We start from the raw sequence: 25,604 nt of genomic DNA, 5'->3' as shown, positions 1-25,604 counted from the left end.
GCAAAGCTATGAATGTGGGAGGCTCTACGTCTCAGGCCCCATGGGCAGGGGGTCGGACCAGGGAAGGTTCCTCTCTGCTGCCATTGTCTGCCCGTGTTTGCATGTCCACACCTTCAGCCTCCATGGTCTTCTGAGAGCCGTGTTAGGAAAGATGGTGAATCATGACACACCCTTTGAGAAATGACAGCCTGGAATGGTGTCTCCTGTGACTCACATGCAGAAGGGACTGTTCCCAGCCTGCTCCTTCAGGAATTGACTACCCAAGAAAAGTGCCTGGAAATTTTCCTCACTTTAGTGTCTCAGCACAGCCCCACAATTCTGAAATGTCCTCTGAAGCCCAGAGTTGCAACTCCTGCCTTATTAGGGCAGATGGGCCTGATGAACACATCCTTTCCTGGCTCTGCAAGACCTCAGTTATGGGAACAGTGATTCTGTTCTCTGTTAGTGTTCTGCCATTGGCATCGAGAGGCCCTGAGCAGATCCTTCACATGGGTGATGAGTGGTTCCCCCTGGACCCTTCCTCCAGAACAGGCCCACAATGAGGAGTGAAGAGTGTTCAGCTTTCTGGGAAGAAGTACCTAGTAGGTAGGGAGGAGGCCATTGGACACACTGGATGGACACATCTCTCGGATCAGCACTGGTCTTGGACATCCTTGGCAGAGTCCCACAGAATTCCCAGCCTGAGAGACACCCAGCCAAGCCCCATAGATGTAGAACCTGAAAGTGGAGCCTCTTAGGTCCTGAGAGGACCTATGAGAAAAATACCTTTTGATAAAACAGGATCTAGTTTTGATGGAGACCATTTTCCTGTCACTCCTAAGTGTTCATCCATGTGTTCTGTAACACACATCAGCAAAGCAAAGATAAGAGAGCGGAGCCTTGACTCTGCATGCAGGCATGTGGGATGGGGTGGGGGTTTCCCCTTCCTGTTGGTGCTGGAATAGGTACCAGAGCTGGAGTTCAGTAGATATTAATCATCAGGATTCCTCAGATTCTGTGAAATCTCTATAAATGTCTATGTGTGAATGTCATCTGTCTAGGATGGAGGATGCTGTGGGGGAAGTGGAGACAACCCAAACTGCTGCATGAACCAGAAGAAAGACCACACAGTAAGTGAGTCTTCTCTGCCTGGAGCCTGGGGGTAACTCAGACTCAGAGGAGTCACTGAGCTCTCTCCACACCCCTGGCTGCGGTGGCTGGAAGAGGGAACTATGGCAAGATTTGGGGATGGCCAGGTGAAGAGAGTGGTGAAGGTGCTCATTAGCCCTGGGGTCGTCTGGCAAGACCTCCTTTCTTCTGCTTCCCAGGAGCTGCCTGCCCCTCTACCAGGGGCTGGGAACCAGCTCACCAGGAGGAAGGGCTGGATTAATCCTGAAAGGAAGAACTGCAGTTCCTTACGTGTTCTCTCTTCCTGTAGGTCACTCTCTCCCCATCTTTATTCAAACCAGAAGAGTTCATGCCCCTGGATCCCACCCAGGAGCCCATCTTCCCTCCAGAGTTGCTGGTAGGTGATGCCGCAGGGAGCAGTCCAGCCGTGTCTGTGCTGTGAGACCCTGAGACCTGCTTTATTTTTATATCCACTAAGAACCTTGCACCTTCCCTGTCATTTAGGTGTCAGTTCAAATTTCCCTTCCTTTTTCCTCCCTCCCTCCCTCCTTCCTCCCTCCCTTCCTTCCTTCCTTCCTTCCTTCCTTCCATACTGGGGATTGAACCCAGGGGTTCTCTATGTCACCAGCCCTTTTTATTTTTAGACAGGGTCTTGCTAAGTTTCTGTGACTGGCCTCAAACTTGCTACCCTCTTGCCTCAGCCTCCAGAGTAGCTGGATTACAGGCATGAGCCACCACACTGGGCTCCCTTCCTTTTTCTGACACCTCTATGGGGCCACACTCCACAGCTCCTCACACAAGTCACACTTACAGTTGCTAATGTGATGTCTAATGTTCCTTGCTAGATTATAAGCCCCATGAGGGCAGGAAGTGGGTCTCTCTAGCACACTTGCATTAGTAGCAGGTGCTCTCTAGTGACTTGGGGACCTCCTGACTTTATCTAATGTGTAAGCCCACAAAGCCACCTATTCCTCTCTCTGTATGCAAACTATTTATTTTAAAACAAACAAACTAAGTTATATTTGAAGGACATGATTCATGGCTTATAGTTCCGTCTTCAGGACACCTCTGTCGTGCCCATTTTCCCACTGACATTTATGGCAGGGAAAGAGGCCACTCTGAATTTTTCAGATATGCATTTCTTGGGATTGTGGAGTCTATGCAGCCTCCCTCCTGGGTTTGACAGGCTGGAGGGGACAGATTTGCAGCAGGCTACCACATCACTTCTTTCAGATTGTGAAACCTGGAAAACACCATCAGTTTGATTGGGGGGATTTCTTTCCCAGCCCAGTGTCACCAGCTGTGCACCAGATCTAGCTCTCCTAGGCTTTCCCTTCTCACACTCCCTCCTTCTCCACCTCTGTTCCTTCTCGCACCTTGCCCACGGCGCCCCCTGGAGATAGCGTGGGGTACTGCAAGGAACCTGGGCTTTCTGTAAGGTCAGCAGGTCCCACAACCTCCTTGATCTCTCTGGGTTGCTCCTTTGCTTGTTAAACAAGACTCACACGGCCTCCTTCATTGAAGTCAAGATGGGGAAGATGTGTTTACTAAGTGCCAGTGGAGTTCCTGCCTCAGTGTGTGCTAGTCCCTCCTATTCCCCAGTACTTAGGTCTTTCTGGTGAACTAGGTATTAAGCAAGTCAACAGAGGAGTTGGCCCCATTACAGAAGTAAAGCAATTTCTCGGGGGAATTGGAAGAGGAGGGAGACAGTTCAGTAAGCGTGCTACAATTCCCAGAGGCTGAAGGACACTCCCCAGAAGCAGCTGCGCTTTGAAGGGGAACGTGTGACCTGGATCCAGGCCTCCACCCTGCGGGAGCTGCTGGAACTCAAAGCTCAGCACCCTGACGCCAAGCTCGTGGTGGGGAACACGGAGATTGGTAAGGGCCAGGGCCTGGGTACTGCCGAGGGTCTGGGAGGGGTTCTGGACCCTTCCTGCTTGCCCTCACCCCTCCCTGACCTCCCCCCACTCTGTACCCCACCTCTGTCCCACTGACTACCCTGGGAAACCACTGAAGAGCCCTGGACACTTACTTGATTTCCCCTGCTGAGACCCTGGCTCTGAAGTCACCCAGACCTGGTTTGAACCCTGGCTGGCTGTGTGTTCCCAGGAAAATTCCTTGGCCTCCCTCACCACCATTTCCCATTCCTTCTATGGGGTAACTCCTCAGAGGGCTGCTTTGAGTATCAAAAGAAATCCTTGCATGCTCATTGACTCTTCTCCCTGGACATCTACAGAGTGCCAGCTACAAGCCGGGGTCTCAGGGAAGGTCTTGGGACACAAAGATCAACTGGACATGGTTCCTTCCCTCAAGGCTCTCCTAGTTGAAGAAGGAGGGCTGAATGGAGCCAGAGTCTAGCCAGAGTTTTTTAGATGCTGGGGAAGGGGTGTCTAGAAATGCCACACTTTTGCCTCCCACTACCCCTTTTCTGGAGGATGATGTGATAAGGTAAAGGAGAAGGACACAAGTTAGGGTGTCTGACTCATGGTAAGGAACATGTCCAGTGTCAGAGGATCTCTGGAGATCCTTCTAATCTCCTTAAGTCTTGCTACCCCTGGTCCCCAGGGCCATGACTATATGAGCAAAGAACCCTAGGGCCACCACTACAAGGGTGGTAAAGAGAGGGAGTGTCACTGTGTTTGTGCTGCCTGGGACTGTGCCCCAATAGTTGGAAAGGCCAGGGGGGCTCAGGATGTGCAGTCTCAACCCCCATGCTCTTTCAGACAGAACAAGATGACAGAGAGGCCCAGGCCCTGTCACTCTCCATCTTTTCTAAGCCTGGTTTGGCTGGTGTCCGTCCACTTTGCTAGGTCCCGCACCTAGTGAGGCTCCCAGCTGAAGATCACGGCACAGTCAAGGTTTATCTCAGAGGACCTCTGATTGGGAGTGAGGTGGCATACCATGCTTTCAAGTAGTCAAGTGCAGAGGTTGGGGGTCTCTTGGCTCTGGTTCCTGAAGGAGTCTCCAGTATCTAGGTTCTAGTTGAATCCTCAGCCATAGAAGGGAGCCTGGTGGCTTGGTTCAGTGCTGTTAGATCAGAGAGCTGGCCCTGCCCTCTTAAGCACAGATACAGTACAGAGTCCCCAGCTGCACTTGTGTGACACATTGTGCCTGGTGAGACATGCCTGTGATGTGATTGCGTGGCTCTGGCTTAGTAGGACTCATAACAGTTGGTGTTCTCTTTGCTACACTGCCTTTGCCCATATAGTCATAGCCTAGGGTCCAGGGCTTGATTGAAGGTAGATAGAAGGATCCCAGGATGTCCTGACACTGGACATGTTCCTTGCTGTGAGTCAGACAAACCCTGGCTTCCAAGAGAAAGGAATTCACACACATTATATCAACTCAACACCCCAGGTAACTGCCCACAGCCAGTGCAGGGTGTTGGGGGAGTGGGCTTAGAGAAAGCCAGATCCATATGGGCCCCAGGCCTCCATCTGCATTCCGTGTTCTGGGGGTGAGGACACCCACACAAGCCAGACTCGATGCAGAAATGCACAGGCATGGGGCTAGGCCACCCTTGGGTACTGGGTAGGGGGCTCGGCGTTTATCTCCAACCTTTCCCATCTGTAGCCCCACAGGTGGGGTCAGGAGAGGTGCTGCACCAACTGGGTCTCGGGAACCCAGGTGTGCATGTGTCCCAGAGGCTCCTAACTTGCTTAGCTGAGAGGACAGACGCTGGACATGGTTGTGGGCTTATAAAGCCCCACGCCCTGAAGAACTCAGATTCTGAGGACTGGAAGGAAGATTGCTCTCATTTTCCTTTTTTGCTTTAATTTTGGACTTTTATCTTTTTATTGTTATATCCTAAACTAACAGTAGCTCGAGAACTGAAATGTGCCTGTTCTTAGCTGTGTGATGTGGGTAAAAGCCTGATCTCTCTGTGCCTAAGTTTCCTTATCTGTGAGCAGAAACCTACAGTACTTATAGAGCTGCTGGGAGGATTAAGTTAGTTAAAACAGGGAAAGGGCTTGGAAGAATTTCCAATGTACCCAGATCCCTGTGGTTTTTTTTTTTTTAATGTTGCTATTACACACACAGCACAAACACACATGCATACACACAGTACAGTGAATTTAAGTTCATTTCATTTGAATATGGATAGATTTTTTTTTTTTTGTAAGGGAGAGAAAGACATAGTCTTCCCTAATCCCATGCCTTGCCCACTGTGTTTCCTAACCCAGCCCTGCACCGTCCCCAGCACGTGGCAATTGGGAATATGTCATAAAGCTGTGCACAGTGGGAGGGGCGGCTGAGGTCTATAAAGGCTTCTCTCTCCAGGCATTGAGATGAAGTTTAAGAACATGCTCTTTCCTCTTATTGTCTGCCCGGCCTGGATCCCTGAGCTGAATACGGTGACACATGGACCAGAGGGTAAGGGGTTCACCCTGAGCCCATGGTGGCACAGTGATGCTGGGGATGGACCCCAAGGGGGAGGTGGGTGCCAGGACAGCCTGCCCTTGGCCTTTGGCTGCCACCTGCTTTCCCTGGAGCCCAGTTTGCACAGGGAAGAGGGGTGACTAGAGAAGGGGGCACCCCTCCTGGCCTTTCCTCCCCCAGGTTTCCATGGTCAGGTGCCAGCAAGCAAGAGTCTATGAGATTTCATTGATTTTCCTCAGTCCTGCCCACACATTAGAGTCATTCATGGGTGGGGGGAAGTGGAGAAGTAGGGGTGGTAGTGCTTGGGTGCTTTTTAAAAAACCAATGTTAGGACTTTACCTCTGCATATGCTGATGTTATTGGAGAACTGCTGGCTTAGAGGAAAGAGAATAGGTTACAGAGTCCCGAGGCCTGGGCATTTGGTGAGCAGCTGAACCTCTCTGAGCCCTACTCTCCTCGTCTACGTAAAGATGTAGGTCATGGTTCAGCTTTGCTTGGGTCTCCGAGGAGCTGCGTGGGACGTGTCCTCACTGTAGAGGGTGTGACTGTGATTCTGAGTGTGTGGTCTAGGCATCTCCTTTGGGGCTGCGTGCCCCCTGAGCTCTGTGGAAAAGATCCTGGTAGATGCAGTTGCCAAGCTTCCTGCCCAGAAAACTGAGGTGTTCAAAGGATTCCTGGAGCAACTGCGCTGGTTTGCAGGGAAGCAGGTCAAGTCTGTGGCGGTGAGTCGTCGCTCAGAGGCAAGCAAGGCCCATGGGTGCGGGCCTCTCTGCCGAAGGCAGGTTGGCCCCAGCTACAGATTCCCCCCTGCTCCAGCCCAGTGGGCCCAACTTTTAGTGGTTAGCATTTCCCAGGATGCAGACCCGGGTCCCCACACTCAGAGCTTCTGATTCAGTGATTCTGGGATGCAGCCCAAGTCTCCTGGATACTTCTGCTGAAGGTGGTCTGTGGGCCACATCGAGAAATAGTCCTCACCTCTGAGGTTGCAGAGGTACAGCTTCTGGCCTCCCTCTTCTTGAACTTGGCTGGGGCTCTCAGTAGGTGAATGAGAACTGTGTTAGAGAGAAGGCAAAACTGGGCAGGGGGTTCCATTTCAGAGTGTGGGGAGAACCAGATGGAGTCCCCCTGGAGGAGGGTAGGGTGCACCTGTTGACTGTTCAATCAGGCTTCAGAGTGGCCCTCTGAAGCAGGCATCCTTTCTACTCCATGTTTAAATTTTATTTTTTTAAGAACAGAACATCCCACTTCTGTTCCCCAAACCTGCCTGAGCACCTGCCACTTCTGATTGCAGATGAGGAGGTTCAAGCTCAGAAAGCTCCACTGTGCCCCCAAGTTCTGCTAAATCTGCTTCTAGGAAGGACTTTGTTTCTATTGTACACTTCCTCCTCTTTTCCAGTAATGAGAAGCCTCTATCTGATTTTTCTTCCTTTTTTTTTTTTTTTTTGCCAAGTTGCCAGGAAGTGCAGATCCACATATAGCACTTAAAGTCTTCCTCCTCTTTTTCCTTGATCCTTATCTTCTATTTCATTTTACTAGCTCCCGGTGGTCTCTGTGATAAACCACCTCAGTCCTTTCAGGAAAAGGTTGAGTGAGGTCAAACAATTTAAAAGGCCTTGTCTCCATTTACTGACTCTTAAATTTCAGAACTGGGACCCAACTCCAAGGGTTCTGATTTCAAGTCAAGCACATTTTTCTGAGGGCCCATGTTACTGGGTTGCTCTCGTCCACCTGGGATGCAGGTCCTTAGTGCTCCCTGTAGACTGTGTCCCCTGCCTGCCCTCTGCTTTGGGGTCCTGGGGTGGGCTGTCACTCACTCTCTTTGCTTGTCCTAGTCCATTGGAGGGAACATTATCACCGCCAGCCCCATCTCTGACCTTAATCCTGTGTTGATGGCCAGCGGCGCCAAACTGACCCTGGTATCCCGAGGTGAGCTACCTGGAGCAGAGGTCCAGAAAGAGGGACTTGGGGGAGGAAACTCACACCAGACAGGACATTTTATGGAGAAACAGAGCCCAGAGTTCAGTGCCCCGGCTGTCCTACGGTTTGGATTCATGGAAGCTGCAGGCAATGCATCTGGGTTGGAGGCTGGGAGAGCTGTGTCTTTTCTTTGTAGAGAACTCACAACTGGGTCAGCTTCCTGCCAACCTTTCCCCAGGGTGCTCTGGGGCCAGAATGCACCAGCTTCCCACAGCTGATTGTTCCATTATGAGGAATCTGCAAGCCATTTGTTAAACATGGCCATTATTTAAAATTAAATTACATAAGCATAGAAATAAAATAAATTATTTTCAAAACAAAGGTGGTAAATACTCAAAATCCATGAATTCCTATTAGACTTCATTTGACTATTATGCCATGCTTTTGAGGTTGTTTACGTCCACTATATCTGTGCTGTGGAAGTGTTCTGCCGTGGTGCTCTCCTGAGCATCTTTGTCTTGTTGGAAGGTCCCTGAGACCACCCTGGGCCTGGTGATGTGCTAGGAGGATCCAGCTCGGAGTCTTCCTCAGGTTTATGGCAATGGAAGGACACAAAGCCCAGTCAGCAAAGGGGAAAGGTGCATGGGTCAAAGTCCAGAGGACCCCAGGCACAAGCCTCAGGATGCCCCACAGGGGTCAAAGGACATGCTTAATTCCCCAAGCAATGAGTTATGACAACACACATGAAGCATCATCCACCAAGGAAGCTTGCTGGAGACTAAGCACCCAGGGTTTTCTTGGGGGCTAGTGACTGGTCACACAGGCATGTACCAGAAGTCTGGACTCCTGGCAGAAGAGCGGGTATAGACTGTATAGGTTGTGTCAATGGCAGAGGCATAGTGAGCCATTCTTATAGCAGAATGGTGCAAACCCTTCCAAAATCCATGCTCCCAGATGCCAGCCAAGGGCCGTTGTTGTAAGCCTACCTCCTCACAAGGGACAGCAGCCCGGGCTGCTGTGTTAACTCTTTGCTGCACTTGTCCCAACCTCACATTCAGTGATGTAACATGGTCACTTGGCGATAGAGAGAGCATTTACACTACAGATTGACAAATGCTAAGAATCAGGGATTCCCCTGACACCCCCCAGCACACCGCTGCTTTAGGACTCCAGGTGGAGGACTTGGCCTCGGTTGTGTTCTGACTGGGTGTCAGAGAGCAGAGAGAAAATGGATTTCACTGGTGGGCTGTCCTCTGCCCCCTATGCAACCCCCAGCCTCTCCCTCACGTTGGCCTTCTTCTTCCTGTCTCTATCAGGCACCAGGAGAACTGTTCGGATGGACCACACCTTCTTCCCTGGCTACAGAAAGACCCTGCTAAGTCCGGAGGAGATATTGCTTTCCATTGAGATCCCCTACAGCAGGGAGGTGAGAGGCAGGGGTCCAGGCTCTGCCCAAATTACCCATGCTGCTGAGCTCAGACCTGGAGACAAGAGCCCGCCTCGGGACCAACTTTAGCATCCCTTGACCTTGATACTGGTGTTTTTCTCTCTGATGAACCAACTCTATTCCTCTCAGGACAATGGGACATTGCAGGGCAGGGGTACACAGGGCATGGGCATAAAGTCACTCAGCTAGACATACGATCCTGAGTGAGTCATCTTACCTTTCTGAGCCCCAATGTTCCCACCTGTAAAGTAGGCACAAATGTTATGTACATGCATGGTCTTGTGGGGGCTGAAATATTTCATAAGATTGTTCCTGGCAGGTGTCTGGAAGCCATGGAGGTTACCAGCATAGTCCCAAGAGTAAATTCAGCAGTTGAGTGTTCCTGTCCCATGTCAAGGGCACAGTTTTCTCATGGTGAAGAGTGTAGGGCTTGCATGTGGAGTGCAGAAGATGTCTAAATCAGACCCACTTGTGCTGACCCTGACCTTGCTCTGGGCTGGCACTGCTGGATTTCTTTTTTGTGAACAGCTTTTCTCGCCCATTCGGGGAGATCTAGGCACCTCTGCGTGCTTTGCTCTTAGGGCCTGGAGTGGCTTGATCTGGGTGCTTCTCTCCTTTCTTAGCAGCCACTGACTCAGGACACATCCCACAATGGGCCTCTTGGAAAAATGGTCTGGAGAGGCGGGGAAAGCAGTGGGCGAGGAGGGTGAAGGGTCTAAGGCAGCTCCTGCTCCAGCAAGTGTGTGAGGGATGTTTGCCTTTGCTAACTTTGACCTCCTTAATGAGAATGTGAATCCAATTACAGCAATGATAGCCCTGAACTGGATTCTTAAGGATTTTCTAGCTTGTCTTTGCAGAACATTCTGAGCAGTGATTCCCAGAATTTGAGATTTTCCCAAAATCCCAGAAATTTTGAATTTTACAGATCACTATTTTTTTTTTTTTAAATTATGAGTCAAGGAAGGGGAAGGAAACAGGCTTAGCACTACTCAGATTTTATTTTGCCAGGTATGGTCATTAATGGAAAATACCATTTTGTAAAAGAAAGGAGATTTTAATACCCAGAATTAGATTTCTCAACAAAGGATGCTGTTAACCTGATGCTGAGCACTTGTGGCACTCAAGTGAAAATGTCCCTGAATGACCCTGAGAGTGAACATCTGGAACCTCTGCTCCAGACCAAGTCCAAATGCTGGGTTCGGTGACCAGGAATATGAGCTTAGTCTCAGGAGGGGCTTCACAGCTCCAGAGAATTGAAATCTGTGCCCCTTGGGGGCCTCAGCAGTGGGCTTCATTATGCTTTGGGTGGATCTTTCCTTAACCTCCCACTTGGTGTTAATCAGAATGTGCAATCAGTGGGGTACAAACCTCAGCACCTGGCACGGAAGAACTGAAGTCAGATGGTTATTCCCTGGAAAATGACTTCCACTGTCCTCCTCTCCCCCAAGACAGACCCTGGCTCAGACCCAGGGGAAGAACAGGTTCAGAGCACAGGGGCAGCATTGTTTCCTAGTGGGTCACTTTCTTGCAGAAAATGAGATTTCTCAGTTGACATTAGAATAGTGGGAGGGACAAGGAAGGGCGTACCCACAAGTGAGATGGCTTCAGATTACCTGTGCCATCTCCCTGTCCCTGTTTGAGAGGCAGCCAGGTGCTGACTGAGGCTTCATGAATCTTCAGAGAGGTTGGGTGGGCCCTGATCCTGGGCCCCAGGGTGGGTCTCGGGAGCCTACTTCTCCCAGCTAGGATTTGTGTCCCTGACCCTCAGCATTCCTGACCCCCAGCATTCATGACCAACGGGGAGAAGTCCTGACTCTTTCCAGCTTCTGGGAATGTGACCTGGAACTCCTCCCATAGTGTGGTACTTATGTCTTGTCTTTGATCCCGAGACAAGGTCGCCACGGCTCTGCGGCGGCATTATCACCTCACTTCCCCTCACCTCACAGTCCTGTTTTAGACTGGCCACTTGTAGTCCTTATGAAACAAGGTGGAGAACAGGCATCTACCGGTTCTTTTTCAGGGTGAGTTTTTCTCAGCATTCAAGCAGGCCTCCCGGCGAGAAGATGACATTGCCAAGGTGACCAGTGGCATGAGAGTCCTATTCAAGCCAGGGACCACAGAGGTGAAGGAGCTGGCCCTTTGCTATGGAGGAATGGCCGACAGAACTATCTCAGCCATCAAGACCACTGCAAAGCAGCTGTCCAAGTAAGAGCTAGCACCAGTGAATCTGCTGTAGCCGCCATTATTCTGGCTACTGGAGTATTACTATTGCCACTACCACTTTTATTATTGCTGCTCCGGCTATTGCTACGGCTGCTGTTGCTACTGATATTACTAGAGCTACTAGTGTTACTACTAGCACAATCATGCACAGTATGTTGATGTTTTGAGCAGTGATGGGCCACGCATATGACAGTGGTCCTACAAAATTACAATGGAGTTGAAAAATTCCTAGTACCTAGTATTTTTATTGTATCTTTCCACATTTAGATACATGTAGACATACAAATACCAATCATTGTGTTACAATTGCCTATGGTTTCAGTACAGTAACATGCTGTACAGGTTTATAGCCTAGGAGCAATAGGTTCTACCACATAACTTGGGCAGTAGGCTATACACATAGGGGTTTGTGTAAGTGCATAAAGAAATAGCCTAGGGCTGGGGATGTGGCTCAAGTGGTAGCGCGCTCTCCTGGCATGCACGCAGCCTGGGTTCTATCCTCAGCACCACATACAAACAAAGATGTTGTGTCCGCTGAAAACTAAAAAATACATATTAAAATTCTCTCTCTCTCTCTCTCTCTCTCTTTCTCTTAAAAAAAAAAAGAAATAGCCTAACACACTCTTCAGAATATTTCCCTGTTATTAAGTGACATGTGACTCTAGTTAGTATTACTGCTGCTGTACTACTATCATGTGGTTACTACTGCTGCTACTGTTAATTCTGTTATTACTGTTAGTGCTTCTATATTGCAGCTATCACTGTTGTTCCTAGTGCTGCTGCTTCTGCTACCGTGGTCACGGTACTGCTTACTAGGACTAATGCTGCTGTTACTCTTACTACTGACATCACTATCATTACTGCTGCTACTATCACTGCTGTTATTCTTACCAATATAATTATTATAACTAGTATTCCTACTATGGCTATTCCTGCTATTATTATTGTTACTACTATTGCTGCCTCTTCTACTACTGTTACGATTATTGATACTCTTATTATGACTGTTGCTTGTAGTATTTACACAAATAGCATTACTACTGCTGCTATTATTACTACTGCTATTGCTACCACCACCATTACTATTGCTATGTGTACTGCTGCTATTCCTATTGCTACTAGTAGAATTTTATGCTGCTCCTACTACTATTGCTACCTTCTAGCTTTGCTGCTACTGCTCCTAATATTACTGCTGCCACTGTGCTATTGTGACTCGTAGTGTAAATCACTATTGCTACCACTAATTGTACATAAATAGTAGGGTTTCTGCAGCTGTTTTCTGCTAAGAAAATTGCTTCTCCCATACTACTGTTACTACTTCTGCTATCATTACTGTTGCCACTATTACCACCACTGCTATTGCTACTGCTGCCATTGCTAGTATTCCTACTGGTAGCATCGATGCTGCTACCATTACTGCTAACGCCACAGCCACTGTTACTCTGGCTGCCGTTACTACTTCTATTATTAATCCTGCTTCCACTATTCCCATGACTGTCATAAGCAGCAATTGTACCAAGTTCTTCACTGGCATTATCCTACATAATCCTTACAAAACCCACACACGATAAAGCTTAACTTGAAATTTGGCATCTTGGTTCCAATATTGACCAGGAAAGTAACATAAATCAAGTTACACAGTTTCTCCATGCCTCAGTCTTCTCAGTGGTAACATGAGTGTGAGACTTTTTCCCTACTGTAGTTTTTAATTAAATTAAAAGTGATGATTCATAAAAAGCTCCTAGGGCAATGCTTAGCATGTTATAAAAACTCAGAAGACATAACTATTATTATTTTGTGATTTTTAGAGTATATCTACTTTTAAAGGTGAGGAAACAGAGGCCCAGGAGGTGAAGTAACTGGTTAAGCGACTTGCCTCAACTCACACAGCTCTGAGTATCTGAGCCAGGTTTTGAACAGAGGTTTGCATGGCCAGGAGGCTTTGGGTGCTGCCCTACACATGGCATGACTGGGGCGGGGGTGAGGCGCACTCCCCACATCTGCTCTCTGGCAGGTTCTGGAATGAGGAGCTGCTTCAGGATGTGTGTGCAGGCCTGGCTGAGGAGCTGCACCTGGCCCCGGATGCCCCTGGCGGCATGGTGGAGTTCCGGTGCACCCTCAGCCTCAGCTTCTTCTTCAAGTTCTACCTGACGGTGCTTCAGAAGCTGGGCAAAGAGAACCCTGAGGTGGGTGAGGTGCAGATTCTCAGCAGCAGGCGTGTTTGGAGGCTGGTTGGGGTTTAAACCTGTTAAACTCTAAATGTCTGAGAGCAGGAGCAGGAACCAGAGATGCAGGGTCCACAGACATGAGCCAACCAGCTGGCTGGGTCAGGGACATGGACAGGCTCTTGTCCTGCCAGTGTCATGAGCTCACTGGGGAACTTGAATAGCCACGCCCCTCTCTTCCTCCCAGCTGTGGAATATGCAATAGGGGCTGGTGGACCAGATGGCCCTTCCAGAAGCAGAGCAGACACACTGTGGCTGTGGGTGTAGGAAGGGAGCAGAGGGGGAGAAGAGAAGTAGAGTAGAATGAGGACGTAGGTGGGGGACGTGGAACATAGGATATGCCTTCAGGTGACTGGCAGGCTGAGGTGGAGCCCCCTCCCAAGATCAGTTTATCACGAACATTTGTTTGACGCCTATTACATACCATGCTACTCGTGGGACGAGGGGCAGCCTAGTGTGGGACAGAACAAGTCAGCAAAGGCCAGCTGGTGTGACAACTAAGAAGGGTGGGGTGTGGAGGGAGCACAGAAGAGAGAAGACGCTACAGAGAGGTGGACAGTTGGGCCAAATCCCTCTTTAAAACATTAGAAATACTTCCATTTTTAAAAAATTAAAGATTTATTTTGGAAAGCTTTAAAAATATAGATTATAAAGGAAAACTAAAATTACCCCCTATTCTTAGGTCCCAGAGAAAGTCACTGCTTAAGTTTTGATTTTTCCTACACTTCTCTAACCTTTTCCCTACATGCTGTTTGCCCTGTCTGTCATTGTTTCCATCTGTCCTTCCATGGTCTATAAGCACATCTACCATCTTGCGATCTTTTGATCTGGAGATGTCATTTTCTAAACAGATTTGGGATCACACCTCATGAAGACTTTTATACCCACCTTACCTTAGCCAAGTATTGTGAATATCCTCCATGTCATTCAGTACTTCCCATGGAATAGAGGGGGAAGGGAGACTTTTCTGGGAAGGCTGGGGAGGAAGAATTCCCGACAGAGAGAGCAGCACGTGTAATGCAGAAGGGGAAGTCTGGAGTGTGGGAGGAATCAAGGAGCACTGGGTGTGCTAGGTTAGGAGGCTGGAGATGGAGCTGAGGTGGTTGTTAAATTCTGAGTGCTCAGATCCCACGTCTGGACGAGGGAGACCCCACCAGTACTCAGAGGGTATAACCTGACGGGCTGAGGGGAACCCTCATCACCTCTATCACTTGGGGACACCAAGAAAGGGATCAATGATGCAACGCTGTCATGGCCACCTCTGTTGTCTTGCCTCCACAGAACTGTGGCGTGCTGGACCCCACCTTCACCAGTGCCACTCTGCTCTTCCACAAAGACCCTCCAGCCAACGTCCAGCTCTTCCAAGTGAGTACACATGTGTGTTCTGATATGAAGGCCAGCTCAGGCCACCCCTGATGGCCGATGACTGACCATTGACCAGTGCCCAGCTTGAATCATACATAGATGTGAAAAGCTCCCCACTCTCGTGCCTACATGTCCAGTGTAAGAAGGGGGAATCATAGCAGATGAAGCTGTTTCCCCTTTGTTGGCCTAAATTTCTTTCTTAGGATTAGTCTGCACCTGTGCCTTAAAGAAAAAACATTTTTTTTTCCATTTATCTTTTCTATGTAGGACTAAGTCTAGACTAACTCCAGACGTCTTCCTGAGTGGATGTGCATACACACATACGCTCAAACCATTCTATCAGCTACAAGTTTTTGAGAGTAACTGAGCAAGGGATTAGCAAACGTTTTCTATAAACAGTTTAGATTTTGTGAGTCAGACAGTCTTTATTGCAACAACCACCTCAGCTTTGTCTCCAGCCACCTGACCCAGAACACCCAGTGCTCCTTAATAATGGTCCCTGGTTCATAGGATGGCCAAGCATTAAATGTGTTAATAAAAGTAAATTGCTTAGATGGTTCCTGGCATATAGTAAAAATACTCAAAAATATTAGCCATTATTATTACTTTGAAAAAACAAAAACAGAACTTTATTATAAAATTAATATATCTTAAGATATTTTGGAACATACAGGAAAATATAAAGACAAAAATAAAAATCACCCAAGAGAGATTCATTGTATTTGTTTAGTTCTTTTTCCCCATTTATATATGAACATGCATATGTGATATTTATAGCATATATTATTTTCCCTACATGATTAGAATCATTACAGAGAGAATGTTTCATGTCTTATTTTTACAATTAGCATGTGCATTCTTTCTTTTTAATAAAAATTCTTCAGAAATATGTTTTGATGGTTGCATACTATTTCATTGTATGCTATAGCATAACCCAGTTCTCAATTGATGGACATTTAGTTTCCTCCTTTTTTGGGGGGAGGGGTTCCTTGATATACTTACACTATGAGCACCCTTATCAGTGACTTCTTAGGTGCCTCACTGTTACTTTCACCCCTAAAGCCTTTCTACCTCATTCATTCCAACCCTCTGGGTTTGCTTTGGTATCTGGCCTCAAGGACTCCCCAGAGTCCATGAACCTCTAGAGAAACAGTGTCCTCAGCCTGACTGGTGATCATGATTTTCCAGGAGGTTCCCAAAGGTCAGTCTGAGGAGGACATGGTGGGCCGTCCCATGCCCCACCTTGCTGCCAACATGCAGGCCTCCGGGGAGGCAGTGTACTGCGATGACATCCCCCACTATGAGAACGAGCTGTCTCTCCGGCTGGTCACCAGCACCAGGGCCCATGCCAAGATCAAGTGAGTGCAGCTGCCGCGGGGAGCCCGTGGCGCTCCAGGGGAAGGGTGCTGGGAGCACCTGAGAGGCTTCCCACACAAAGATAACCTTAGCAAGCGTCTTCCAGCGCTTCCCAGCCTTGAGATGAGGATGGAAAATCATCTCAAAATCACCATCCAGAGCGCAGCAGGAGGAGTGAGGGCCCTGTGACTCCTGAGGAGGGTCTGCTCACAGGGCTGATGTCCCAGAGGCAGGCAGGGGCCAGATTGAGAAAGCCTGGGGGGAATGAAAGCTCATTAAAACAAGGCCAGTTATCCAGTCCAGGGGATGGATCTCCTGCTTCAGTTTGCCCACCTGGCTCCTCCCGTGGCTTGTTCTTGCAGATCCATAGACACTTCAGCAGCTAAGAAGGTGCCAGGGTTTGTTTGCTTCCTCTCAGCTGCCGATATTCCTGGGAGTAACACAACTGGACTTTTTAATGATGAAACAGTCTTTGCGGAAAGTGAGGTATGCTTGGGTTTTATTTTGTATGAAATAAATAGAATAAGTATTGAAGTTTTAGTTCATGCTCATGGCTCCAATTTGCCCTCATCTTGAAGATTATACATTTGCACTTACCATGACCATCGCTCTGGTTAACGTTATTCAGTACAACTCATGATGGGATAGAAAATGTTATTATTTAAAATGTCAACATTTAATTGATGGCTGCTGTTTGCACATAGCAGGGTAACTTTGGGCCTACATGACAGTAAAGCAAGGCTGGTGATTATAAAAATTGGGTTCCTAATGTATGACATTAAACTCTTTTATTAAAAGAAAAATAAGAAAACATTAAATGAACTAACCAGAAAAGAAATAATAATACCATCACTTTGTGGATTGATAGCTCACATATATGAAAATTCACCTATTGATTTCAACTATATGGAATTCTACAGCAACATAGTTTCCAAACCTTTAAGACAGTTGCTACAAAAGTTCTTATACTTTACTATAGGATAGTTCTCAGATGGTCATCTCATAGTTCTAACACAGATCAAATGTTGCCCATCTGATGTGGGTAGGTATCGCTGAAAGTTAAACTCACCTTATTATTGGTGTAAAGGTAAAGGAAAGAACAAAAAAAATCTACAAATATGAAACCCGGAATCTATAAGGATTCCTTAGAAGAACATATTGTTTTACAAGCTCCAAGAGCCTCCAGGAGTACTGCTAGCCTTTTGGTTAGTGGGGGTCAGCAGATACACTATCACTGCGTTAACCAAGTTCATAACTGGGTCCTTAAGAGAGAATTATCAGAGACTTGCATGCTAAGTATTGGTTCATATTGTTAGAAACCCTATATTCCAAAGTGATGAGTTGGACAATGTATTTTGTTGTTTATTTTAGGGGGAATGTTTGATGAAAATTATCCCTGAAGGAGATTCATTAAGTTTTTATGGAATTGAATTTAAAGAAAAAAAAAAAACAATTGTTATTCTATAAATTGAAAAATATCTTATTTATAGATCATTGAATTTAAGTCTTATCTTTCGTGAGCTACTGCTTTTAGGGCTTCTAGATAAAATAATAAGACATGATTGTGGCTTTTGGGGAGCTCTTGGTATAAATCTGGGAAATAGCACATTAAGAGAATGATAAAGTGGACCAATAATAAAACTGAGAGTCAAGGCCTAAGGTTTAGTCATGATCTGGTAACTACTAACCAGTCTTGATGGTGCCTTCTGGTCGCCACCTCTTCATAGGAAGACTCAGCGTGCTGGAGTATGTCTGATTTGACCTACTTGGGCACCTTATCTCCATTCTGCTCATGGCAGACAGCCATAATCAATCACTATACTCTACCCTGTGCAGCTTCTCAATACGCTACCAGTACTAAAAACTCAGACTTGGCCCTTGAGATGAAATCTGTTTCTGATACCAGTGATCTCTCTGTGCTCTGTTCTGTTCTACTGATTCTAAGCTCTTTTTAAGAGGCTCATAACCCCAGTTTTAAGAGGCTCATACCCCGAGTTACTGGGATAAGGAAACTTGAAAAGCCCCAGGACATTCCTAAAATGTTCTTTGGGAATGTGGGGACTTCCTTGGCCTTTTTGAACAATTTGTAAATAGTACGCTTCACAAGAGCTGTCAGTCGTGTTCTTTGACAATCTGCTCTTGCTCCTAGGTAACTTGTGTTGGGCACATCATTGGTGCTGTGGTTGCTGACACTCCAGAGCATGCACAGAGGGCAGCTCAAGGGGTGAAAATTACCTATGAAGACCTTCCGGCTATTATCACCATTGAGGTAACTGCCTGTGTGTAGGAGTGAGCTCCCTGTCCCTGCAGGTGTGGTTAGAAGGATCCTTCACAGGAGATTTGAGCAGCAGGTGGGAATTTGGCTACCAGAGGTCCCCTTCTTACCATGGTGCTACTTAAATGATTTCAGATTTTTCAACTTTACGATGGTGTGAAAGCATACACAGCTACCATTGTTTTTCACTTTCACTACAATATTCAACGAATTACCAGAGATATTCAACACTTCATTTTAAAGCAGGGTTTGTGTTAGATGGTTTTGCCTGACTATAGGCTCACGTAAGTGTTCTGAGGGTGCTTAGGTAGATGAGGCTAAGCTGTGATGTTTGCTAGGTGAGGTATATTAAGTGTTTTTTAATTGTGATACTTTCAACTTATAATAGATTGATGGAGACATCACTCCATTGCAGATCAAGGAACACCTATAAGTGTATTTTAAAATCCCTTCCTACCCTCTGTTTTTTTTTGTCCTTTAATTTCATATATCATCTTGGGCCCAGTCCATTAACAACCAAACGGAGTTCCTCTTTCCCCAAATTTCAACTCCAGTTGTTTTTTTCTGGGATTCTTTTCTTTTCCTTAGGATCCATGTATAGGTGAGGAAATAGGAGCATGTCTCCCTGGGCCACAGTGGAGCTTGTTTTAAGTTGTTCATGAAACTTGTGGAGATTCACGTGTGAGAAGAGAGGCCACAGTTCAGAGACCTCCTTTCCCCAGGCAGACGCTGTCTTCCTCCCCCTGAGTCAGGCCACTGAAGCTTCTTTCTGATCCTCAGGATGCTATAAAGAACAACTCCTTTTATGGATCTGAGCTGAAGATCGAGAAAGGAGACCTCAAGAAGGGGTTTTCTGAAGCAGATAATGTTGTTTCAGGTACAGCTGTACATTATGCAGTAGGCATGGGGTGACCCTGGTTTGCCCATTAAATTCAAGAGATCCACATTGAGCCCTGGAGCAGGAAAAGGCGATTCCCCCAAATTTCCTAATGGAAGATCACCTCCGACATCTCTAACAGAGCAGTAGACAGCGTTGGGACAGAGCCTCACCCATAGTAACCTCCACTCCCCTGTCCTGGGCTGGCTGTAGCTAAGCATCCTAGTATCCTAGAGAGAGTAGGTGTGGTGTTTTCTGATTCGGAAGACTGTCCAGAGAAGTCATATCCCAGATGTGGCCAGCTTGGAGCTGCCAGTCCTCTAACCTCTCCATCTGCCTGAAGGTGCTCCTCTGCTAGCTCACCCTCCTCCCTGTTGTCCCTGTCCTTCTGCCTCTGATTCTGTGAAGTTAGCTCCTCAGCTCTTAGCCTACGACAGGCAGCTGATCAGCCCCTTTTGGAATTGCTTTCCACATTGGCTCCTGGGCATTGCTAAGTCACCAGCAAGCCAACTAACTCTCCAGCAGGCCTGACAGCTTCGGTTCTGCAAGATGCTCTTGTTTTCAGCTTTTCAATTACATCTATTAATTCTCTCTTCAACTTTTCCAAATTTTTAGGAATCTGTGATTTTCAATGACTGCACTGAGAAAAGAGCTCTATGCCTGATGTATTTCAGTGTCCTTCTAGTTTCCTTGTGGGAGGGAGAGACATAACTTCCAGATGGTTAAGACTTTGAGACTCTTTCCCACCAAACTTGGGGAAACCAGAGGTTACCTGTGGGCCTGGGGTTCCCGCTTGGACCACTTGGCAGAGTGCATGGCTTCCTTAAGCAAGCATGCATGCCCCTCTGCCGCAAGGGGCTCACAGTGGGGCTGTCATTGCTTCCCCAGGAGAGTTGTACATCGGTGGCCAGGAGCACTTCTACCTAGAGACTCACTGCACCATTGCTGTCCCAAAAGGCGAGGCGGGGGAGATGGAGCTCTTTGTGTCTACCCAGAACACCATGAAGACACAGGTAGATGGATGACCTGTGGGTCAGCTCAGGGCACTGGAAAGATGACGACAGAGGCTGTAGCAGACCAGGAGGGCAGTATGGGAAATGGGAAGAGGGAGATCTGGCTGGTCCTCAAGGGGGCTGGTATCTCTGAGTTTGTCATGTAAGCTTTCTCTGCCTCAGTTTCCTCTTTGGTAAAGTGGAGCCTGGTAGGATTGTTATATCAATTAGATGAGTTTCAACAGTTGCACCAGAGCCTGGTAATTCTTAGTTCTGATGATTCCGGTGCTAAGTAGCTCTGGTCAAATCATGTCTTGCCTTCATTTCCTCATCTTTAAAATGAAGGAGCTGGGCCCAGTGATATTCACAGGGATCACTAACTTAGTTGCTATAGCTCAGATATTATCTATCACCTGTAATGCACAGTAATTGCCAGCATTTTGGGTAGCTAGTCTTACCCAGACTTACCAGCCTCTGGCTGGTAAGAGTTTTGGCTCTGACAACATGCTGTGATCTTGTCTCTCTGGTTGAAAACAAGTGTCTGGATTGCTGAGTTCAGTCTGCAATGACCTTGAGTGTAGGACCCTGCACCACTAACTAGGAGGGGAGAGGTTTCACTCTAGGAATTTCAGAGTTCACAGCAGCAGTCAGGTCCACGCTTGTGGGGTGGGCTCAGGGTCAGGCCCAAATAAGTCCAGATGAGGCATCAGTGAAAGAATTTTTTTCCTCCATAGAGTTTTGTTGCGAAAATGTTGGGGGTTCCAGAAAACCGGATTGTAGTCCGAGTAAAGAGAATGGGAGGAGGCTTTGGAGGGAAGGAGACCCGGAGCACTGTGGTGTCTACAGCAGTGGCCTTGGCTGCATACAAGTAAGTTCCAAAGCCTGCTTCCTCCAGCAGCTCTGGGAAGAGGATAAGGTCACCTCTGCCGGGAAGGCTTTCTGGATTTCCCCTCATTGGAAGTCATTTCCCCCTGTTTTGAATCCCCTCAGTTTTTTTTTTTTTTCTTTTTAGAACCCTTGGGCATAAGGATGAGGGTAATATAGCGTATTTCTTTGTGTTCTGACCCATGGGTCCCAATTTTATCTCCTCTACCTAGCTGTGAGCTCCCTGAGGGCAAGGTGTGCCTCTTGTCCTGATATTATCCCCTGTCCTGTCCTGCATGGTGCTTGCACAGTGAGCAGCCCAGTTCGGGTCTTCTCAGTGTGCCTGGTGGGAAAGGAAGGTCGCCTTGCTGTTTGCATCTCTGAGACTCACAGGGCTGGGTACCATTGAAGGCTCACAGCTTTCTAATCATCTTGATTCCCTCCAGGACAGGCCGTCCTGTACGCTGCATGCTGGACCGTGATGAGGACATGCTGATAACTGGTGGCAGACATCCCTTCCTGGCCAGATACAAGGTTCTGGATGGGGGTGTGTCAGGGCGGGGAGTGCCATCTTGTAAGGACCCTGGAGGGAAAGGTCCAGGAACCCTGGACTTGCTCTTACTTTTTGCATGACTATCTGTAGAAGTTCAAGAAGAAATAGCACCCAGAGAAACTGAAACCAGCCATCAGCAACATGGAAGGGTGTGTTAGAGGAGGCCACAGGACACTCCCCAAGAGATGTCACAGAGTGGCATTCATGACTTCTGTGAGTCTGTCAGTGGCCTGGGGTAATCCATCACACAGAGCGCCTAATGGCAACATGCTCACCGCCTGATGTAGAAATCAGAATGATCTCTTAGCAACCTGCCATGAGAAATAAAACCTCCCAGAGTCCTAGACAGGCACAGGTTGTTACAGTGGGCACCTGGTCTGCCAGAGCATGATTGGGAATGATCTCAACTTCTCTCTGGGAAGGTCCCTTTTCTGGTTTTCTGTGGATGACTGGTTCTGTCCCCACCAATGCCTCCTTTCCCTGTGCACAGAGATAACTTGATAGGGCTCAGCTCAGCTCTGTAACCTGGAAGTCCTCTCCCTCCACAAACTGGCCTTGAATAACTTCCCTTTGACCTGCTCTGACTGGGTTTCATGATTTGTCTTCTAGAAAGGGATTGCATTTCTTCTTCCTAAGTTCTTGTGAACCTGAAGAAAGCAATGTGATCTTTTGGGGGGGGTCTCAGTTTCCATACTTGTCAAATGGTCTGAAAAGATTTTCTCTTTTATGGTTAAATAAGGTCAAGTATGTGCAAGCACATTCAGGATCTTGCAGAGTGGAGTTTTTAATATCTGCTCGCCAAAAGCTGAGAGGATACTGTCCTGCCCTCTCATGACCAGCTTTCTTTTCTCTACCTCCTTACTCCTTTTCTCAGGAGCTGGGGGCAGGTAGGAGTGGAGTGTGGGCCAAAATGGCTGGAGAGGTCAAGTTCTTCTCCATCTGCTGCAATCTGGTGGTTGCTCAAGGTCACCTTCTATTATTTGTCCTTTTTCCTCCAGGTCACACAAGTGGGAGGGGGATAATCAGAAACAGAGTTAGGAAGGGCCCTGATGAGAATCACTCTCCTTTTTTTCAGGTTGGCTTCATGAAGACTGGAAAGGTTGTGGCTCTGGTGGTAGATCACTTCAGCAATGCGGGGAACACTGAGGATCTCTCTCGGAGTGTAAGTAGGATCTGCTCCTGCATCCAGCGGGTGACTGGGAGGTCAAGAGATGCCCCACAGCCTAACGACACACATAGGCCCAAGCCTCCTAGCTTCTTGTCTGTTATTATTGCAACAACCTCCTAACTGGTCCCTACCTCCAGGTTCTCATCCTTGATTAATCTCTGGCTAGTACCCCATCTGTCCTTCTAGCATCCATCAAAGCCAGCAGAGCTTGTTACAGAACTTTATGGGGTGTGGCTATTGTGTGTGTGTGTGTGTGTGTGTGTGCGCGCGTGTGTGGGTATATTAATTTGCATATATCTGTGCATAATTAAAATAAGAACTTTAAACAAATTAAATTAGTTTAATTAAACAAAGAATGGATTGTGTATCAGGTAGCCCTTAGAACCAGAAGTGTTCAGAGAGCTCTGCTTCAGTGTGGGCAGGTGGCATCTATGGACAGAAAATAGGACTGAGATCCCAAAACAGCTTGATTGGAAGTTTACAGCTGGGTGTTTGCCTCATCTGAACATGATTTGATCTGTTGGCTGCCTGTGAGTAACTGAAACTTGGCTACTGTGTTTGACTAAGATGCAGTTATTTGTTACAAAAGTAAATCGCTATGTTAGATTTCCAGTTAGTTTCTGAACTAAGTTAGGTGGCAGTTCTTTATATAAGGACTCATCTTCCAGCAAAGTTTAGTGTAATTTAACAATGCATATAGTAGAAATTTATTTTTTTCACAGTTTTGAAGGCCAGAAGTCCAAAATCAAGGTGTTGGCAGGACCGCACTCCTTCTGGGAGTGCCAGCGGGGATTCCTTTCCTGGGTCCCTTGCTTGAGGTGGCATCACTTCTACCGCTGTCTGTCCCCACAGCACCTCCTCTGTGTGCCTGTTCTCATTCTCCTCTGCCCTCTCTCTAGCAATGCATGAGATTATGTTCAAGGTCCCCCCACTTCTCTCAGCATCCTTGACTTGATCCCATCTTTCACCACATTAGGTAGTAGTCACGGTTCCCACGATTAGGAAATGAATATGTCTTTGGAGAGGAATTTCTTTTTCCCACCATAGGTAGAGGTTCCTATAAATGTCCATTAGATCCTGTTGGTTGATGATGGTATTGAGTTATTTTATATCTTTTCTGATTTTCTAGTTTTCCTATCAAATTTGAGAGTGCCATTGAAATATCCAATTGTTAATTGTGGATTTTTTTCATTTCTTCTTTCAGTTCTGGTTTTTACTTGACATATTTTTTAGCTCTGTTGTTTATTAATATTGGGTTCATTGGTAGATGATGAAATGATGATGATGAGTCCTAAAATGTTAGACATTATTTAATCTTCTATTTTATTTGGCTTTTTCTGATACTGCGTTAGCATGGGAGCAGAGTGGGTAGGCGCCACCTAATTACTGTTAGGTAGGGGTACAAGTCTTCATTTTCCACTGGCTTTTTTTGACACCTGGGCGTGGGGCAACTCCTTCTTCCTGATGGGCAGGGGTGGAAGATCTCAATCTCTCATGTTCTCCCTGGCATCCTGGTGTTCTCCTTATCGCTGTGCTATGATTAAAGGCTTGACTCCTCATTAGGTCTCCTCTGACTCCACCCAGCGGGGAATGAAGGAAGAGTGGCTGCAGGTGTGGAAGTCCAAGCTTCTTGTGTGTTCTCTAGTGACTCCAGGGGTGTGGGTGGGACCTTATCACCGACCATCAAAGACAAGAGTCTCAGCTTCCTACCTGACCTCTGACCCTTCCCTGGCAAGACTGCAGGGGTACCTGGTGCAGCCTCATGGATGCACAGAGGTTTTACAGGTGTGAGTAGGAGTGGGGCCACAGATTATTTTTCTGTTATTTGGCTGGAGCAGAGTAGCTATTGTCTAAAAGTTTTCAGTTTTGCTGGGTTCCTCCTTTCCTGGTGTTTTGGCTGGAAGGAACAGGGTTTAGGGAATACGGTGTGCCTCTTTGGACTCTGTAATCATTGGTATTTGTGGATTGTCTGCTCTTGCTCCAAGTTTAAGATTTATGAGGCAAAAGGAATCCACCTGGGACTCATCATCCTGTCATGCCTCATGTCCTGAGGTCCCTTGTGGGTTGACCATTTTTCCTTCCTTCAGAGTTTCTTGTGTTGCTGGTGTGTGTGTGTGTGTGTGTATACATATAATATTATAATATTTATATATTTATAATATATATGAAATACATACATATATACATACATACATATATATATATATATGTATATATATGTATATTTATGAGTTTTAGTGTCGCTTGATGGGAGTAGAAGTCCCCATACTGCACATTCATGCTAGGTTTCTCCCAGAATAGAAAACATTGAGTAAGGTCAAATACAATTATTAGGTGCTTTCATATTTCGTCTCAGTTGAGGCTCCTTTGATCACAGAATATACAGTAGGGAAACATGAGAAGTGGGAGTTTGCACTCCTCATTATCGTGATCACAGCTTTGGCAGATGAACTTGGAATGTTGAGCTGTTTAGAAGATAACTAGAGTCCTTGGATGAAATACAATAATTTGTGAGAATTAACAAATTTACCTCTATGGTACTACTTTTCAAAGCTTATTAATTCTTAGTTTTATAACCATGAGTTACATATATATAAATTCTTTAAAAATGTAATGCTTTTCAGGAAAAGCAGAATTTTCTCATTACACCCTTGGGATCCCACCCCTCTCTGCTAGGGGCCATCTAATTGGCTCCATTAGGGGAATTCATACTTCAGATCTAGTGCTAAAATTGTTCAAAAAAGGAAATATTTATAGTGTTTTCATCATGTACAACACATGCTTTTTGGTGTTGTAGTGAAAATCGGCACTCACAGTACTTGTCCTCGAAAATCTTACAAGATTTTTAATTCACT

General features: G+C 46.9%; 1 protein-coding gene across 1 annotated transcript in view; it reads left to right on the top strand.

The window, feature by feature from the left end:
- Positions 1 to 25,604, top strand: part of Xdh (xanthine dehydrogenase) — a 60,516-nt gene that overhangs the window by 19,574 nt on the left and 15,338 nt on the right. Inside the window, exons 7-25 of the mRNA XM_071601225.1 lie at positions 1,041 to 1,109; positions 1,418 to 1,504; positions 2,844 to 2,985; positions 5,389 to 5,481; positions 6,058 to 6,209; positions 7,320 to 7,413; positions 8,721 to 8,830; positions 10,872 to 11,056; positions 13,089 to 13,260; positions 13,608 to 13,610; positions 14,581 to 14,664; positions 15,853 to 16,022; positions 16,383 to 16,506; positions 18,170 to 18,289; positions 19,076 to 19,172; positions 20,061 to 20,185; positions 20,899 to 21,032; positions 21,475 to 21,562; positions 22,657 to 22,743. Of these exons, the coding sequence (XP_071457326.1) occupies positions 1,041 to 1,109; positions 1,418 to 1,504; positions 2,844 to 2,985; positions 5,389 to 5,481; positions 6,058 to 6,209; positions 7,320 to 7,413; positions 8,721 to 8,830; positions 10,872 to 11,056; positions 13,089 to 13,260; positions 13,608 to 13,610; positions 14,581 to 14,664; positions 15,853 to 16,022; positions 16,383 to 16,506; positions 18,170 to 18,289; positions 19,076 to 19,172; positions 20,061 to 20,185; positions 20,899 to 21,032; positions 21,475 to 21,562; positions 22,657 to 22,743 (2,136 nt within the window). The remainder of the gene's footprint in view (positions 1 to 1,040; positions 1,110 to 1,417; positions 1,505 to 2,843; positions 2,986 to 5,388; positions 5,482 to 6,057; positions 6,210 to 7,319; positions 7,414 to 8,720; positions 8,831 to 10,871; positions 11,057 to 13,088; positions 13,261 to 13,607; positions 13,611 to 14,580; positions 14,665 to 15,852; positions 16,023 to 16,382; positions 16,507 to 18,169; positions 18,290 to 19,075; positions 19,173 to 20,060; positions 20,186 to 20,898; positions 21,033 to 21,474; positions 21,563 to 22,656; positions 22,744 to 25,604) is intronic.

The sequence above is a fragment of the Marmota flaviventris genome, chromosome 14 (genome assembly GCF_047511675.1).
Source record: "Marmota flaviventris isolate mMarFla1 chromosome 14, mMarFla1.hap1, whole genome shotgun sequence".
In the NCBI taxonomy this organism is placed as follows: Eukaryota; Metazoa; Chordata; class Mammalia; order Rodentia; family Sciuridae; genus Marmota; species Marmota flaviventris.
The sequence above is the reverse complement of the archived record's forward strand: the minus strand, read 5'-3'. Positions and strand labels throughout refer to the sequence as shown.